We start from the raw sequence: 19,219 nt of genomic DNA, 5'->3' as shown, positions 1-19,219 counted from the left end.
TATTTGTACATAGATACAGTTATAATGCAGAATTGTAATTTGCAGTGGAGTATTTTTTTCTTTTTCTTTGTCTAGTAGTACTTTTATACAATAAAGTGAAGCATCTTCTAGCTGGTCCACCTGCAGGAGATGTCACATCAGGTCCAATCAAGATCTCTGCAGCCATTACACTTTCACTGAGGAACATGGTTTTTCATTTTCACTAGTTTCAGCTGAACTATAAAACTCTTTGACTCTCATTCATACAAACCACACAAGAGATAAAACAATAATTGCCTCTTTATTCATTTTGTCATTTTAACAGGTGCAAGTTTGATGCTTTTCTGCATGCCCATAATGTTTGTAAATGTTCATTTTATCATCAAGTAATATTAATACAATGACAAACACAAAAAAAAGTGTAAATCCTTAAAATAAAACTCCTTAAACTTTGGCTGACCTTAAGAATGAAAGAACGTCGCCATCTAGTGGCGATGAAAAGACACTTGATGAGACAGGAGAATTTTGTGGAACAGGAAACTTTCAGTTGTTTTGGTTTTGTTGTCAGGACATTCACTTCTAGGAATCGGCAGATTTGTTTACACAAAACCATTATGTTTCTGTGACACCAGTGGCGAGACAAGAAGAAAAGTTGGTACAACTGCACGCTCAAGCACATCTACACACACACACAGATACACACACATATACACTCACTTTGTCAATGGACAACATCATAAGAGACTAACGGAGCAGTCCCGTCCCTCAGGAAGCATCAGTCCTGAAATGACAAAAAGGACAATGCTGTTACTGCAGAAAGGAAACATGATTTATTAAAGAACGTCTTAAGTGCCGCGGCTCCTTCTCCATCTTTAATGTACGAATCGTCCTGCAGCAGCGTGAGCCGTAACAAGCACCATTTTTGGAGGAGGAGGAATATTCTGAAGCGTAGAGAAGACAGACTGTGACAGGTCTGAGATCAGCCTGTTCACCACAGTAGAGTAGTCTATGTGATACTCAGGTATACTCAGTATACCCACTGACAATGCATAAATATTTCAGTATACTCAGTACAACAAAACTATCTAACTGAAGTATATGTCAGTGGTTTTCAAAGTGGGAGGGTTGACAGAGTTCAAGGGGATCCCCAACTTTTTCTTGAAATTTTACCACTTTCCCCTAGAATTTTTTCACTTCTTTAATTATTGTTTTATTTTTTTATTTTTTTTGTTTGCCCCCCCTTTTGTTTGAGAAATTTTACCACATTTTTTAAATAATATTTTGAAAAAATGTACCACTTTTTCTAGAATCCTTGAGTAATTTTACCAGTTTCTTCTCATTAAAAAAAAACTAAACTAAAAAAACTTTACTATTTAGTATATACTATTTAGGCTACCACTTTTTTAAATTATTGTTTGACTTTTTTTATTTTACCACTTTTCCTAGAATTTCTTTGAGAAATTTTACCAGTTTCTTCTAAAATATTACCAGATTTTTCTAAAAAATAAAAAAAAATATTGCAAAATTTTACCACTTTTTTCTAGAAATGTTTCAACTTTTTGGGAGAAATTGTAGGCTACCACTTTTTTTCCAGAAATTTCTCTATAATCTTTCAAAAAATGTATGCCTAATTTAAACGTACATTGATTGTTTGTGTATTTCTGGTGTTTGCTTCAAAATTTTGTCCAATGGGTGTCCATTGTCTAATTTGTGTCATTTTAGGGTCCTTGATATAAAAGAGTTTGAGAACCACCAGTCTATACAAGTATGTAGGCTACAGTTCACCCACCTAAAAAGCAGTATACCCACTACAAAAAATTAGACTACACCACTGGTTCACAACCATTGCAACCGATTAGATAGGAGCAGTTCTTTTATGACTCCCTTATCTAACCAGTGTCTCCTCTCCCCCACGTTGGGATGGGCTCTTCCTGTTTCTTGCTTTGGTCACTTACTGTGTAAAACCTATTATTCATACAACTATGACTGATGTGTTGTCCTGTTTCTAAGGACAATAATAAGCTGCAAATAAAGTATGAGGGAATTCAGCCTCAAGGTGATGAGATCGTAGATGTCGCTCTGTGATTGGTCGCCGGTTGACACTCTAACAATGTGTCTATAGATATACAGAGAGATGTAATCACTTGGAAACAGTGTGAGCGACAGATGAAAATAGTGCACACACACACACAGGAGGAGGGTGTGGTGTGCAAGGCGTGATTACAACTGGCGCTGCTGGCAAGACCTGTTTGTGGATGCTCCACACACACACACACACACACACACACACTGAGCTGATGATTCACCTGTCAACCTTTGTCCCGAGGTGTGACGGCTGCTGTACGTTGTACCTGCTCAGCTGCATTTTATCGCATTCTTTCTTTTAAAAAAAAAGTTGTGACAACACCCATTCACACATTCCAGGTGAAAGACTAAAACTGTTGTGTGCAATCAAAAGTCAAATTTAGTGAAGCTGCTCTCTCTCTGCTGGGCCTTACCTCGTTACTGCTGGAGGAGGAGGAGGATGAAGAGGAAGATGAAGAAGTCCCTGATGACTTTCCATCCTTGCTCTTCTTTTTCTTGTCCTTCTTGTCCTTGTGTCCATCCTTGCTCTTGTCCTTGTGTCCGTCCTTACTCTTGTCCTTGTGTCCGTCCTTGCTCTTGTCCTTGTGATCGGACTTGTGCTTGTCAGACTTGTCCTTACTCCCAGATTTGTGCTTGTCGCCGCTCTAAAATTAATAATCAAGCAAGCAAGTCAATGGTCTACTCTATTGTCAAGTCAAGCTCCTTTAGCCAAGGAGCTTTACAATTACAAACAAATACAATTGCAATTAAATACATTAGATAAAAGCCCAATAAAATAAACATAAAATATAAGAAACAATATGAACTGTCACGATAAAACAATCAGTCAGTTAGGAGTGTTAAAAGCCAGGGAGAAGAGGTGGGTTTGAGCAAGGATTTAAATTGTTAAATTGTTCAATTTAAATATCGTGTCAACGAGGAAGCAGATGAAACATAGAGGAAGCTTTTTGATGCAAATAAAACCGTCTAAATCAACTAGTTTCATCAGCAAAAGAAAGACAGCGATGCCTGATTCAATGTCTCAGTACCTGGAAAAGCATCTGTGTAAGGACGTGCACATAGAGATCCTACCTTGTCCTTGTCCTTATCCTTGCCCCAAGGCCAGCTGATCTCATCCTTCTGAGCATCCTCAGCCTTCACCTTCTCCTCCTTATTGTCCACAGCTGCAGAAGACAGAAATGTACAGAGTTGGAATAAAAGTGTCATCAAGTATCTGAGTCTTTAAACCACAAGAGTGAAGTTACTGTCTTCTGGGTTTTGTTTATGAAGCAGAGCCTCTGTATATTGGAGGTCCAAATCCTGCCCCCATACTGTAGCTCCTTTTTGCTTCTTAAATAGTGAAGTTGCAATCAAGCAAAGCTCATGAGGCATTAACAAAGATCTGCACTGCAAAAACTCAAATAGCCTATCTTACCAAGAATATTATATAGTCAAAACAAATCTCATTATACTTAAAATAAGAAACATCACATTAAAAAGTAGCTTGTTTTCATACAGTTTTAACTTGTTTTAAGCATATTTTCACTTGAAATAAGTAAAAAAAAATCTGATAGTGGAGCAAGTTTTTCTTCCTTATTACAAGCATAAAAAACTTGTTTTCACTGGCAGATTTTTCGACTTATTTCAAGTGAATATTTGTTTGAAACAAGAGAAAATTCTCTAAAAACAAGTTAATTTTTAGGTGACAAGTCTTATTTTAAGTGGAAAGAGATTAGTTTTGATGAGACATTTTGACAAGAAATAAAACAAATATTCTTGGAAAGATTTTGAGTTTTGCAGTGTGAGTGTGAACGCACCTGACGCCAGATCGAAATCCATGCTGACTGTTCCTCCTGCGCTTTTCCAAACAAGTGACAACAACAAACACCGTCAGGCTGCTTTTCTCACACACAGGAACTCTGGACTGACCGCACCTACACCACGTGACCGTGTAGCTACTCACCGGGCCACGCCCCCTCATTCCACCTGGGTGAAACGTCCAAGTATTACGTAAAGTAAATTCATTTAGCAAGGGAGCTACGTTCAAGGGCAGGCGGAAATAACAGAGAATCATAAAACAGACTTGTTCTTAAAGTTGTAGGCTAGTCTGCCAACTAAATTTAAGTAGTTAAGGGCTGTTATCAAAGTAATGGACACTCAAACAGACAGATAGGTAACACTTTACAATAAGGGTCCCTTAATTAACGTTAGTTAGTACATTATTAAGCATTAATTAACTGTTTACAGATATATTAACAATCATTATTATGTATTACTTAGGATTAGGAAACACATTAATTAATGTAGCCTATTAGTAAGCAGTTCATTAATGTTTACTACTCAAAGTTAGTTAATAAATTATTAAGTAATAATAAAAGTTGAATAATGTAATTAGTTATCATGTATGTATTGCTCAGCATTAAGTAACACATTAGTTTATATATTAATGCTTAATAATGTACTAACTAATGTTAATTAAGGGACCCTTATTGTAAAGTGTTACCGACAAATACAAACATTAACAATCAGATGCTGCCAGGAAATATCAATTTGTTAGTTCTTAGCCTACTCTACTGTTTGGAGAGTCTGAGATGAAGGAGTACTTGAAGGCAACTTGTGAAACTTAGTATAATAATAACAATAATCACAACAATATTAATAACAACAATAGGCACAAGACACAAAGCAAATTACATCTGTTTTATTCCCCAAAAGCAAGCATTTGAAATTAGTTCTTTTTTATTGTGAAGAGACATTTCCTCCACAAATGTGTTTTTTTTTTCTTACCAATAAAAAAAGATAAAATAATTTTTCATTCTCTAATTATCTTGAATATTTTAATTACGTCAGAGAGCATAATTCCCTAATAACCTTTGTATTCCAACAATTAATCATGTTTTTATTGCATAAAATCAGGGCAGTGACACCTCCTCTAATTGTCATGTAAAACACACTTTTAAAAAAAATCTGTAACAACATTATTTTCGATTAATTTATTTATGACGTGTCATCATTGATAGGGTCTGGGGCCTTTCAGTAGATCACTTGGGAGGTGGGAACGTGTCCCTGCGTCTCCGTACCTCCGGGTGCTCCCCATCAGGGACTCCATGGGGCTGAGAGGCCGGCGGTTGGGAGACCCCCTCTCTCCCGTACTCAGGGAGGAGGCAGAGGCAGAGGCAGAGGCAGGGGCAGGGGGCTTGGACACAGCTGGAGGAGAAAGAGGGTCCAGCTTCAGGACGGGCTTTGAGGGCAGTGATGCATAGGAGGAGACAGTAGTACCGCCCGGCTTGGAGCTGCTGCTGCTGCTGCTGCTGCTGCTGGAGGGGGTGGTGGTGGTGGTGGCAGCAGAAAGTCCTCCACCAACACCTGAACCTGAAGCCCCTGTTTTGGGCTCGCTGCTTTGCCCACCTTCAGTGCTCTCCTGCAATGACATCAACACATATACTTCAAATAGAAAACCAGCTTAAAGGACAATTGCAGTTTTTTACAATCTGGACCTTATTTTTAGCATAAAATACGATCATTTACTCACCCAGATAACTCTGGTGTCATTACAAGTCGTTCTGACGAAATTAGCTCCAGCCGAGAGCCGCGTATATCCGTATAATGCAAGTAAATGGGGCACGCAATACAGCCTCTTAATAACACATTATCCGCCGCAAAACTTGTTCATTTCACCAATATTTTGTTATGATACGCTAGTGCTATTCCTCTCTGAGTCCGGGGTTAGCTGTTATCAACATCTGTGGTCTGTAGGTTGACCTACTAACTTCTGACCTGGATGACTTCATCTCCGACCGCTGCCCGGCTCATTCTGATAATAATCATTCCACTTCGGCGTTCAGGTCCTTTTTTAGCTCAACTAGCCGGAGCTTTAGTGAGTCCAGGTTGCGGAGAGGAAGCCTGAGGAAGCTGAACTTCGTCCAGCTGCTCATTTTGTTCTGACAAGTCGGAAACACGCAGAAACGAAGCGTAGCATTAGCGGTAGCAACAAGCCGCACCGCGCGGCACTCAGAGATGACATCATCCAGGTCAGAGGTCAGTAGGTCAACCTAGAGACCCCGGATGTTGATAACAGCTAACCCTGGACTCAGGGGGGAATAGCACTAGCCTATCATAACAAAATATTGGTGGAATGAATGAGTTTTGCAGCAGATAATGTGTTATTCAGAAGCTGCATTGCGCTGCCCCGTGTTCTCGCATTATACAGATATGACACCAAAGTTATTTGGGTGAGTAAATGATCGTATTTTATGCTAGAAATAAGGTCCAGATTGTAAAAAAAAACGGTAATTATCCTTTAACCTTTCAAAGGGTGGAGATTCACCTAAAGATTACATAAACCTTTAATCATCATCCGTCGTCTTTTTCACAGAATTTTCACATCTGAGCAAACTTACAATCTTTTTTTCCTCAGTTTCACTTCCTGATGAACCAGAACTCTGTGGGGGCAAACAGGGAACCAATCAGATTCACTCATTTCATCTCAAAGAGAAAAAGGTTAGTAAGTGTCCCTATTCCCACTGAGAATATGAGTAATGTACCTTTTTCTTCTTTTTTTTCTTGTCCTTCTTCTCCTTTTTATTTTCCTTATCACTGCCGCTGCAACTGTCAGAGGAACCCGATGAACTGGAGCTGGAGTCCTGTTCAGATGTTTAATAATGTGAATTATGTATTTCAAGAACAGTTTTCATCAAGATGTATTTACTGTATATGTATCACACACTAAATTACCTTCTTTTTGTCCTTCTTCTTTTTCTTCTTCTTGTCTTTCTTTTTCTTCTTTTTCTTCTTCTTGTCGTCATCGCTGCTAGAAGAATCTGAGTCCTGGGATGTGAACATGGCAACTGTGTTACTACGCTGCCACAATAATAATAATAAACAGAAAATAACACATTTAATAGCAGCAGATACAAAACATGCAGATTGTTTTCACCTTTTTCTTGTCCTTCTTTTTCTTCTTCTTCTTGTCCTTTTTCTTCTTCTTCTTCTTTTTCTTCTTATCATCATCACTAGATGAGGAAGATGAGGAGTCACAAGAAGAAGAAGAAGAGTCCTGGAAAGAGGAGTGAAATTGTTATAATACACATTTACGGTCACATTTCATTAATCAAGTAGAGACAGTGAATTATTTTTTCCTTAAGTAACGGTCGCCATGGGAACTCAACTCGGAAAAAGTCTCCAAGTTAAGTGAACGTGAGTCAATGTTTTATTTCGTGATCCGACTGAATTGTGCCATGAGAAAGAAATATGACCTCTACCTGTTTAAAACCCTCCTGTTGTCCTTCTGGGTCAAATTGACCCAATCTCTTCTTCCTCTGTCCTTCCTTCCTCCATCCTTCATTCTTTCCTTCCTTTCTTCCTTCCTTCTTTCCACAATCCCTTTTCCCTTCCTTATTTCCCTTCGTCCTTACTTCTTCTTCCTCCCTCTTTTGATCTAATTGACCTGATCTGTTCCCTCCCTACATCTTTCCATTCTTTCCTTCCCTTTTCCTCTTCCTTCTTTCCTCCCTTCTTTGCCTTCTTCCTTCCTTGAACGAAGCTGTTCCCTCCCCCCATCTTTCTTTACTTCCCTTTTCCCTTCCTTCTTTCCACAATCCTTTTCCCCTCCCTCCCTTCCTTCCTTCCTTCCCTTCGTCCTTACTTCTTCCTTCCTTTTTGACCCAATTGACCCAATCTGTTCCCTCCCTCCTTCTATCTTTCCTTCCTTTTCCCTTTCTTCTTTACTCCCATCTTTCTCTTTGTCCTTCCTTCCTTCCTTCCTTCCTTCCTTCCTTCCTTCTTTCCTTTCGTCCTTCCTTCCTTCCTTCCTTTTTCCTTGACCCAGGAGGACAACAGGAGGGTTAAAACATCACGTTTCATCCCGAGAAATCAGCAGTTTGTTGTAAAGCTATTGTAAAATAAAATTCAGAAGAATCCGTAACCAGAAAGACTACAAGTCGCGTAGGTGACGTCACACACCGCATGGCGCCCTTTCCCGTGTCAGTTGGTGACGTATTTTTTGTACGACACCAGAACTGTAGTCTGTAGAGCATCGTCACACAAAATACATTCTTCCGTTGCCGTTTTACGATAAACTGCTGATTTCTCTGCATGAAACATGATGGTTTAAACAGGTAGAGGACATATTTTCTTCTCATGGCACAATTCAGTCGGATCACGAAATAAAACTTTGACTCCCGTTCACTTACATGGAGACTTTTTCCGAGTTGAGGTCCCATGGCGACGTTACTTCCTGCTTCCGCTTCAGCACTCTATATGCTTTAGGATTTCGTCTTTTTCAAATTAATTCAAAAGAGTTTTGGACAAATTCAATTTTCGGAGAACATTCCCAAATGTTTTTCAAAATATTGTAACTCATTGTCATTCCTGGACATGAAAATGGAAAGATGAGTCAGTCTTCTCACCTTCTTTTTCTTCTTCTTCTTATCCTTCTTCTTCTTCTTTTTCTTGTCTTTCTTTTTCTTCTGAAATAAAAAAAAAACATTCTCCTTTGATTGTTGAACTGTGCAGCTGTTTGCCTCTGTAAAGTGTGGTGCACTCGTATCAGTGTGTGCTGCTGCTTGCGTAGTATGTGTCATCTCACCTTGTCATCATCACTATCAGAAGAAGAGGAGGATGGCGATGATGAGGATGAAGAAGAAGAGCTATCATCAGAAGAGCTGCACTTCTACAAGTTTATAAATCAGAATTAGTCACAGAAATGCATCCTCGTCGTGGAATATCAAATCATCTCTATGTTTAACTGGATAATAATCAACGCAATCTGGGCAAAGAGGAAGCACACTGCAAAAACTCAAAATCTTTCAAAGAATATTTGTCGTATTTCTTGTCAAAATGTCTCATTTCTAGTCAAAACTAATTTCTTTCAACTTAAAATAAGACTCATCGCCTAAAAATGAACTTGCTTTTAGATAATTTTCACTTGTTTAAAACTAATTTTCACTTGAAATAAGTAGAAAAATCTGCCAGTAAAAGGAAGTTTTTTTGTGCTTGTAATAAGAAAGAAAAACTTGCTCCACTATCAGATTTTTCTACTTATTTCAAATGAAAATATGCTTGAAATAAGTCAAAAGTGTCTAAAAACAAGCTACTTTTTATGTATAACTCTGTATGTATATGTATAAATATACATATTTTAGGTATAATAAGATTTGTTTTGACTAGAAATGACATTTTGAATATATAGATTTTGAGTTTTTGCAGTGTACTTTGAAGATGTAACACTGTTAGAAGATAGCATTAAACTTTTCTGCATATTATTTACCTTCGTCTTTTTCTTCTTCTTCTTCTTCTTCTTTTTCTTCTTCTTCTTCTTCTTGTCATCCTCGCTATCAGAAGATGAAGAGGAAGAGCTGGAGTCCTGTGAAACAAAAGCACAGAGTGTGGTTTAATATTATAAATACAATACACAACTGTACCACTACACACATGTGTTTTGAAGACACAAACCTTATCCTTCTTCTTCTTCGCCTTCGCCTTCTTCTTCTTTTTCTTTTTCTTCTTCTTCTTCTCGTCATCCTCACTATCAGACGAGGAGCTATCAGATGAAGAGGAGCCGGAGGAATCCTGTGGATCAAATCAAACAAAATGAAGTTTCAAATCTTGAATATCCGATAACATAACTGTAAATACTGTTAAATGCATCAGCACATGGTGATACACTATGTTTAAAGGGACATTGTGTAGGAATTCCTCCTATCTAGCGTTGTGGTTGTATATCGCAAGCAACTCAGTCGTATTTTTCATGCTGCATTCACGTGAAATTGGGCAGACGGCAGACGGATAAACAATACACGTGACAATATGTTGTCATGGCGATGTCGTATTGTTTACCTGACCCACGTTTTACCGTCTTTCTCTTGACTTCTGTGACTAAAATGACATCTGGTTTGTTACCGACGGCCGTCTGCCCGACTGCAGGTGAATGCAGCAAAAAACACATCACGCTGCCACTGAACATAAAAACATGGCGACACGACATGGCAGCCAGCACCGAGCTTACCCGCTCCATGTAGATATGAATGATATGAACGGCTCATTCAGAGCTGAAAGGAACACTTCAGTTTGTTGATGGGGGGATTACTGATTAATGAAAAACAGACTTTTGAACCAAATAATCGATTTTCATGAATAGATAACAGGAGAAGTTACACAATGTCCCTTTAAAGGAAACATATTTTTAGCTCCACTTTACCTTTTTCTTCTCCTTCTTCTTCTTCTTCAACTTCTTCTTCTTATCCGACTCACTGCCTCCTTCTCCCTCATCGTCACTCAGGTTGCCCTCATCAGGGAATGCCTCTGCTGCCCCTGCTGGATAGGAAACCAAATTACAATCACGAAAATGACACCTCAATTAAATTCCTCCAATTTGTATTTGATTTGTGGAAGAGCCAGAGAGGAACACATACCAGCTGATGCTCCTGCTGTTTTAAGCTTTGCAGCCTTTTTCTGTCATGACAAAACGACAGAAATTACTTTCAGTGTGCTTGTGCAGTTATGTGCAATATGTGCATGTACAAAGGCAAAGTGCAGTATCTGCATTTTTTACTTTTTTTTTTTGACCAATCAAAAGTGTGTTCTCTTCAATCTGGTAGAATTTGATATTGGTACTGCTAAAATTTCCAGAGTTATTGGGCTTTTTATTTTGCTGTACATCCAAAAAAACACTGTGAAACCAAGACAAAGTGCAGTATCTGCAAAGAGTAACTGTACTCCCTATATTCTATAATTACTCTATAATTCCATTGGAGTATTACCAAAGTGCCTTATCTGTAGCTAATACCAAGTCAAAGTGCAGTATCTGCACCAAAACCAAGGCAAAAGTGCAGTATCTGCCATAAAATGGTCAAAATTGGTCAGAAAGACAAACTACAAAATGCATTTAATTCAGTCCACCTTTATCTAATCAATCATAGACTTGGTAGTTATTCATGATGCTTAAACCTGACAATGAAAAACACAAAAAGCTTGTTTTTCTCAGTTTGGCATTTTTACAGATACTGCACTTTGCCTTTGTAGGGCAGAATATTACTGTATGTGTGAGTGTGTCACCTTAGCAGCATCTTCATCTTTCTTTTTATCTCCGTCAGCACATGGTTCTGCGCTCTCACCACCTGCACAAAATGGAGAAAAGTCCAATACAGATGCATCAACACCATGAACAGTGATGACTGTGTGTTATTGTGTGTTGGTCACTCACAACAAAGTGGAAACACTCACCAGAGAGAGCACTGACACCGCTGGGCTCCTCTTCATCCTGTGGAAACACACACAGACACACAAACAAGCTCAGATACAGTCAGGATTATGCAGTATAACTTTCTTTATAGTCATACATGCAAAAACACAACAACACAGCCTTTATATCCAGATCCCAGTGCACAGACCCCGCTATTGTCTCTTTCATGCTAAAGATTTGAATAAAGATCAGCAGTATGAGGCGAGGTGTGGTGAAACTCTGCACCGTGACTGACATGCCATTCTCCTGCAGGCCCCGACAAGAACAGGCTACTACTAACTTTCTCCGAAGGCGTGTGAACTGTTGTGGGAATGTGTTTGTATAATGCTTAAAAAAGGAAAAAGAAAAAAAAACACACCTTCACCAGTCATGCACTGAAAAGGGAAAGTAACTATCTCCAAATAATGCACCTAATTATCATGTATGCGGAAAACAAAAGTGGGAAATGTGACCTGACCTGAAAACCTTTACAGGCTGTTTTAAATACCTTTTTCTTATCCTTCTTCTTCTTCTTTTTCTTGTCTTTCTTCTTCTTCTTCTTTTTCTTCTTATCATCATCACTGTCAGAAGATGAGGATGAGGATGAGGATGAAGACGAAGAGCTGGAATCCTGTGTCAGTAAAACAAACACAAACATGCAGATCAAAGGTCATGCATTGTTCTATATGTGACTCACAGTTTAATGTAATTTAAACTATTAACGCATTATTAAAGCAGAAGTAAGCGATATTTTTGTGTTAATATAAGTCTTAAATAGTTCTATCTTCCGACAGCAATCACTTACATAGAGTGTTTGGACCGAAACACGGGTCTGTCAGTCACTCTGCTCTGCTGTGAGCCGAGGAGAAAACTTTCCTCGTATCCTACAAGTTTTATCCAATGAGGAGAGAGAACGGCATGCAGGGCTGTGTGTGCAGCCAAGGGATGCGCCTGAATGTGGTGACGTAGGGACGAGGACCAATAGATCCATGACGAGGGCGGGGGCTGCGAACTCCATCGGCTGACAAGACGTTATGGTGCGTTCAAGGTAGCCCGTAACTCGTGTTTTTCCGACCTGTGAAGTCGTACCAGTTCGATCTGGTACGAGTTCACGGGTCGGAAGTTACGAGTGGCCGTTATAGTGACTTTCACAGGTAAAACAGGTCGGAAAAACACGAGCGGGTTGCCTGGAACGCTACAAAGTCGTAAGTCGTGACTTGAAGCTGTAATTTACGGTTTCAAAAGCCTGCCTGGAACGCAGCATTAGCCAAAACGACCGGATCGCTTACTTCTGCTTTAATTATAATAATTAAGCTGGAAATTTTACTTTTTTCTTGTCTTTCTTCTTCTTCTTCTTCTTCTTGTCCTTTTTCTTCTTTTTCTTCTTCTTCTTGTCATCATCGCTGTCGGAGGAAGACGAAGAGGAGCAGCTGTCTGAGGAAGAGGAGCTGGAGTCCTGCGGAAGACGGAGAAGAAACAAAACAGTTTTTGTTTTTGAGACAGAACAAACAGACGAGACACTTGTTATTGTGTCTCTCTGGTACAAAGTTTCTTTTTTTGTATTGCCTTCTTCTTCTTCTTTTTCTTTTTCTTCTTTTTCTTCTTCTTCTTTTTCTTGTCATCCTCGCTGTCAGATGATGAACTGTCAGATGAGGAAGAGGATGAGTCCTGTAAACACAGGAAGAGATATTTAGTAATATAAAAGTTTTCATTGTCCTCGTGACATCATTTGATTTTTTTTTGTGAAATTGAGTGATGTTTTGAACAGCACCTTCTTCTTCTTCTTTTTCTTCTTCTTATCCTTCTTCTTCTTCTTTTTCTTTTCTTTTTTCTTGTCATCCTCCTCATCCGATGAGGACAAATCCTGAAATAAAAATCATACATTTAAGAAATGAAGTAAAGGTTTAACAGAAGCATGTTTAAAGTAGATAGTTATTTCTCCTCTGCCTCACCTGGCTCTTGCTCAGGCCTTCTGCAGAAACCTGCTCAAGCTCTCCATCCGGACCTGAAAACATTTCATACTGTTAAAGGGATAGTTCAACATTTTGGCAAATTGGCCCACTGCCATAATCGCTATAGCCATAGCAGTAGGTTTGTTACCTTTAATTGTCGGTGCAAGCTATTTTTAGAACGGCGGAGCAGAGCCGTGAGCTGTTCAGAGCTACGCTACGGAGGCTAATGGGATTTCTTGGTTTCCCTCATCAAACTCATCAAACCAACAACTCCAAAACGCTCTGGTGGACAAGTTGTGACCTGCACATTCACCACGCTATGAGATAATAACAGAACGTTACCAGACAGAGTTGTTTAGAGGCAAATGCATGCAAAACCGCTGATGCGCGTTGCCTTCAGGGACAGTTTTTCAGCAAGCAGTCTCTGTATTTACCTCTAAAACAACTCTGTCTGGTAACGTTCTGTTATTATCTCATAACGTGGTGAATGTGCAGGTCACAACTTGTCCACCAGAGCGTTTTGGAGTTGTTGGATTGTGTATTTGATGAGTTTGATGAGGGAAACCAAGAAATCCCATGAGCCTCCGTAGCGTAGCTCTGAGCAGCTTGCGGCTCTGCTCCGCCGTTCTAAAAATAGCTTGCACCGACAATTAAAGGTAATGAACCTACTTTTTGAAGTAATGGAAATAAATGAAAATCTGAATGAAGAGGTTTTTGTGAGCAGCTATAAACACAGAACTTTAGAGACATTTGTTGACCACATGGACGATGTTAAATTTGCACGTTGTCAGAGTTTAAATGCAAACTAGTGGCCCACTCTGCTCTGTGCTAAACTGGACGGTCTGGACAAACTGGAAGTTTCAATCCAGCTCAGCAGAGGAGAAATTACCTGCCAATGTGAAGCATCTGTGAGAGCTGCAATGGTTTTACCAGAGTACACACTACAGTATATCACAGTTTTACATTGCAAATGAGAAACGCTGTGTTTTTCTTACCAACGTGAGATATGACGACATTGTTCCAGACGTACTCTTTCTGCTCCTCCTTTTCCTTCTTCTTTTTCTCCTTTTTCTTCTTCTTTTTCTTGTCATCCTGCAAGAAATTGTTGATTCTTCTATCACTGTATGTTTCATTCTATTGTAAATGTTGTTTGCAAAGTGCTACAGCAGCTCCATAAAGTCTTAATAAAGATTAAAAACCACTGTGTTCAGGGTGGGGTATCTCCTACTAGTTACAGATTAAGACTTGTCTGTCTGCCCTTAGTCAGATAACAAACATCCACACCTGTTGTGACCATGCAGCCAAAACCAACCCATGATATACACAGACTTTACATATGACAGATATGGATGCATGTGTAAGCAGTAGGGCTATATACACACATATATATTTGTGATCTGTGGGGAGTTCCCAGTAAAGAACACAACCAGATTCACTCCAGCTTTTATTGTCATGACTTGCTCTAGATACAAAGTGTGTTTTTAACGCTGTCACTGGGTGTGTTCCTCTCCTGTCAGATACCGACTGCTATCAGATACAGGATATTCAAGTCTCCACCTATAGTGGCCACAGTGAAATGTATTCCTGGTTTATATCCACTGGCTGTTCTGCTTCTGAGATATCTCACTTAAATGTTCCTTTCAGATGTATAAAACAGATTTGCGGTGATATAAATTCCAAAATCTTTCACCTGTTTCTGTGTTTTGTCTTTATAAAACTTGTGAGACCTTCTCGCTTTTCCTGACTTTCCACCCACACCCTCAAAAAATGAGCAAGACATCATGGCATCATGTGAGTGCAGTCACCTGAGGCAAAATGTTACCACACTAGACAAGAAGGGGAAATGCTTCAGGCACCTGTGTGCTGCTCTCTGATTTACATTTACTTTCAAAACTGAAACTGTTGACACAGCGGCTCTGCAGGGGGCTGAAGCACTTAGCCCCCAAACTCGCTAAAATACGTGATAAAAGCTCAGTTTTATTATTTCTAAATGCACTCCATTTTACAGCCCATCCACCCTAAATACTCTCCTAACAGCTTGTTATTGTCAGCGCTCACAAACTCATATATCCTCACCTAAGGCAGCGGCATAGTTAGAAGGGACCATCAATCCCCTGTGAGCTGATGAGAAATTGTTTGTGCTCGTGGCCAATGACTTAATTTAGCAGTGCTGCGGGAAAGACTTCTAAATCTAAAGGATTAACATAAACAAAACTGCTGCTGTCAAACCATCAGATCTACAGTTTGTTCAGCTCGTTTGAAGGATTCGACTGAAAGCCGTGCATCAAGCATCATCGAGTCCTCTCGAAATGATCAATGCAAGCGACGCTGCAGTCAAAAGGAAGTTCTCTGAGACTGTATGTATGTATGTGTTTTATGTCTTTATATGTATATGACTACTGTATATAGAGAGATAAAGATTAGTGATGATATATTAGAATAAATCCAGCTAGATAAACTCATAAATTAATTTATTGTATAGATTATAATGACAAGAAAGCTTGATAGATAATTTATGAATAAGGGGTGGGAGTAAATAAGTTTTACTTCTTCCCACTTCTTTTCGGATATGAAAAAAACAAAAAAAATCAAATTATCTTTATTTTCATATATCATATGTTCATGTGTCTTTGCAAAGTATTTATTTCAGTGTTGTATATTGATCAGTGACAGAGTGTGAAGATGAATTTCCCTTATGGGACAATGAAGGCATTCTATCTATCTTATTTGTTATGTCTGTCCATTACTGTCCTATTACTGTATTGTGTTTTATTTCTTTTAACATGTCCGAAATAAACTAAACTAACTAAAAAGACTCTGTGATTCCTTGATCAGCGCCGAAACCCCACGACTTACCTCGCTGTCACTGTCTGAAGAGCTGCTGGAGGAAGAGGAGGAGGAAGAAGAGGAGGAGGAGGAGGACGAGGAGGAGGATGAGGATGAGGATGAAGACGAGGACGAGCTGGAGTCCTGTTGAGAAACAGGGAGGGAATGTTTTTGCTCAACCCGGTGTGCACATTGAACAGGTTTATTTATACTAATCCCTTTGTCAGAGAAAGTGGTGAACGAGAATCTAAACGAATGAGTCACTACAAACACGGCGGAGCGAGGCTTTGTCAGAGGAGGCAGCAGGAGGGAAGGGCTCCTCCAACACTTGGCAACAGTACACACAAAAGAAACTATACACAAGTCACCATTTTACACAAAAAGAAATTACACACACACCCATCGCAACTATGTCGTAAATCAGTTAGACCTTTTGCAACAGTGGCAGGTGATCTAAATGAATCTCATTCCTAGTTCTATGCTGTTTGATTTGCTGTTGCAAAGTGCAGCATCGGCATCGCACTGCACTTCCCTCCTCTGTCAGATGTCATGACTGTGCAAACTCATGATTTCTGCAAACTGAACTCACGTGGGTGTAGGTTGATTCCAATGAAGGAAACACCCTCACCAAGCAACAAGATCAACAAACGGTTTCAGTTTCAGTGCTTTGTCTAATAACACTGCAAAAACTCAAATATCTTACCAAGAATATTTGTCTTATTTCTATAGTCAAAATGTCATTTCTAGTCAAAACAAATCTCATTATACTTAAAATAAGAAGAAACATCACATTAAAATGTATCTTGTTTCTAGTTTTTACTTTTTTAAAGCATAGTTTCACTTGAAATAAGTAGAAAAATCTGATAGTGGAGCAAGATTTTCTTTCTTATTACAAGCACAACAAACTTGCTTTCACTGGCAGATTTTTCTACTTATTTCAAGTGAAAATTAGTTTGAAACAAGTGAAAATGATCTAAAAGTAAGTTAAATTTTAGGCGATGAGTCTTATTTTAAGTGAAAAGAGTTTAGTTTTGACTAGAAATACGACAAATATTCTTAGTTTTTGCAGTGAAAACACATTAGACTGATCAAGTTTTTAAGAGAAAACTCGGCAATAATAAAACTTTAAAAAGTACATATTGCGTGTTTCATGGTAAAAATAAGCTTTTGGAAAACACATACCTTCTTCTTCTTCTTTTTCTTTACTTTCTTCTTTTTCTTCTTCTCTTTCTTGCCAATGCCCTCATCCTCACTGTCTGAAGACGACAGAGAGCTGTCAAATGAGTACAGTTCCTGTGGGACAGACAAAGAGAGCAGAGATTATTATAAGTTCAGTCTAAACACAACACTTTTCTTATTATCATTTATCATGTATCATTTTTGCAACTTTAGTTAGAACTAAAGCTCCATGAATAAAATGAAATGATACAGTACATAGGCTATTGTTGTTAGTATTTATTGCTTAGGTTTTTAGGATGAATTATTATTATTATTAACATTATTTAAATGCTGCTATGGGTATCTGGGAATGCCTCAAATGGAAATTTTGTTGTATGAAATACAATGACAATAAAGCATCTTAGTCTTAATTTTCTGTCCTCCGAGTGTCTCTGCTGCTCACCTGTCCATCTCCTTTTCCTTTTCCTGAGCATGGTCCGGGCCGACTCTTATCTCCCACGTCTGCAGGTTCTAGTACCAAAGTGACGGTTTGCAGACCAGCAGGAGGAGCTGGAGCTGCTGCTGCTGCTGCTGCTGCTGCTGCTGCTGCTGCTGCTGCTGCTGCTGCTGCTGGCTGCTGGACACCTGCAGCGCCTGCTCCACCTGGAGCTGAACAGCACAGGATTGGTTTGCACAGGATTAGACATGTTTGGCTGACAGACACCAAATTACTCAGATTTTTTGTTCCACAATTCTTAAAACAAACTTCACTGACTGAGGATCAGCTGCTGCAGCTACTGACTACGCCGCGTTGCATTGGAACAATTAAGGGAAGAGTGTGAGTGTAGCCTACTTCCTTGTTGCTTCACCCCTTTAAATAATTTTATAGACAGTTTAAATGGAGAAGTATTAAACCAACAAAAGGTACAGTAAATTAATAAAATGATGCCTGCAGGTTGATGCCTTTCGGGCGACCTTTGCCATGAACAAGGCAATTATTACAGCAATTCAGGAAGGTGCCACACCCCTGACAATGCAAGGAAAGAGAGTAATGTCTTTGTTTTGGTGTAAACAGATTTACATTGGTCATAGAAGCACATCTATCAAACAGGAATAACTGGACTTTATAACATATTGTAGGCGTATCTGCTTTTTCTTTTAGGAAAGAAACACAATTTTTCATCTATCACACACTACTCAATCTATAATCTGAGTAAACTTTTAAACAAATCATAGTGTAAAAGACAGTTAATCAAACCTTTGTGCGGGTGATACTCCATGCAGGTCCAGATGTCTCTGCCCAGGGACCCAGGTATCCTCTGACAGACCCACACCTGTGCAGTTTTCTCTCAAACTGTGGGTGTGTGGGTGTGTCGTGTGTGTAGTTGGTGTTGTTATGGGTGGGGAAACAGGAAAAGTATCGAGGAGGCCAACATCAGACACTTCCCTGTACACGTTTCAAAATAAATTCCCCATTGAAATGAATGCTTTACTATTAGGAAAAATATGCCAACTGTAACTTTCCTATACAACGCCTGACGTTTTTATGAATGATTTTCTTAATATATAAGCAGCAACAATGTACAGACTGCACGCTTCATTTCGAGCTGTTTTACACAAGTTTTATTTTGAAAGTAACGACGCATTGCTACTCTGGCTGCTACTGACTTGTGGTTTACCTGTGCCAACAGGTAATGCCTGTTTCTTTGCCTGGAGTGACTGGGTAGTCTGTGTGCAGCATATCTGCATAAGCACAAAGTCCAGATGAAAAAGGCTGAAATGTACTTACTTATAACATTAAACTATGAATTTATTGGAAGGCAAGATTTATCATTTACCGTTGTTTTCAGGAGCTATATCTTTACTTTTTGAGCCCTTGAATTGATCGCAGCAAAATCGCAGTCGTTTCGTTTATCTCCTCGCTATCTCTAAAAACAATGAACTAACTACAAGAGATCTTATAATAAAATCAACACTGCTTTATTCTAGTCATGTCATGCTCTTGTGTCGCCTCCCAGAG

General features: G+C 39.1%; 1 protein-coding gene and 1 long non-coding RNA gene across 3 annotated transcripts; both read right to left on the bottom strand.

The window, feature by feature from the left end:
* Positions 1–327: 327 nt before the first annotated feature.
* Positions 328–3,218, bottom strand: LOC146975662 (uncharacterized). 2 transcript variants are annotated; one of them, XR_015037356.1, is made up of 3 exons: positions 3,136–3,218; positions 2,478–2,708; positions 328–760 (listed from the first exon to the last, which is right to left on the bottom strand). It is a non-coding gene; the product is annotated as an uncharacterized LOC146975662 (long non-coding RNA). The 2 variants fall into 2 exon arrangements; XR_015037357.1 differs by having other exon boundaries at positions 2,478–2,609; positions 3,136–3,157.
* Positions 3,219–5,038: 1,820 nt separating this feature from the next.
* Positions 5,039–18,586, bottom strand: LOC146975661 (uncharacterized). Its single transcript, XM_085794876.1, has 22 exons — positions 18,458–18,586; positions 17,663–17,868; positions 17,224–17,334; positions 16,072–16,185; positions 14,211–14,307; positions 13,216–13,268; positions 13,035–13,127; positions 12,830–12,931; positions 12,591–12,719; positions 11,772–11,894; positions 11,260–11,302; positions 11,098–11,159; positions 10,455–10,494; positions 10,241–10,356; positions 9,496–9,612; positions 9,311–9,406; positions 8,451–8,507; positions 6,980–7,099; positions 6,778–6,870; positions 6,588–6,686; positions 6,444–6,485; positions 5,039–5,464 (listed from the first exon to the last, which is right to left on the bottom strand). Exons 1-22 carry the CDS (start codon positions 18,477–18,479, stop codon positions 5,054–5,056), a joined length of 2,346 nt encoding a protein of 781 aa, XP_085651002.1. The 5' UTR covers positions 18,480–18,586; the 3' UTR covers positions 5,039–5,053.
* Between the last annotated feature and the right edge of the window lie 633 nt (positions 18,587–19,219).

The sequence above is a fragment of the Trachurus japonicus genome, chromosome 13 (genome assembly GCF_045865225.1).
Source record: "Trachurus japonicus isolate A0001 chromosome 13, Traja_1.0".
Lineage (NCBI taxonomy): Eukaryota > Metazoa > Chordata > Actinopteri > Carangiformes > Carangidae > Trachurus > Trachurus japonicus.
The sequence above is the reverse complement of the archived record's forward strand: the minus strand, read 5'-3'. Positions and strand labels throughout refer to the sequence as shown.

Bases quoted from the DNA above. Each gene is read 5' to 3' on its own strand.
- LOC146975661 (XM_085794876.1), bottom strand. From the start codon at position 18,479: ATGGAGTATCACCCGCACAAAG. The intron at 8,508-9,310 runs GTAAATAATATG...TTATTTCAGAAG, and splicing joins AGAAGAAGAAAAAGACGAAG to AAAAAGAAAGACAAGAAAAA. The intron at 6,687-6,777 runs GTAATTTAGTGT...ACATCTGAACAG, and splicing joins AGAAGAAGGACAAAAAGAAG to GACTCCAGCTCCAGTTCATC.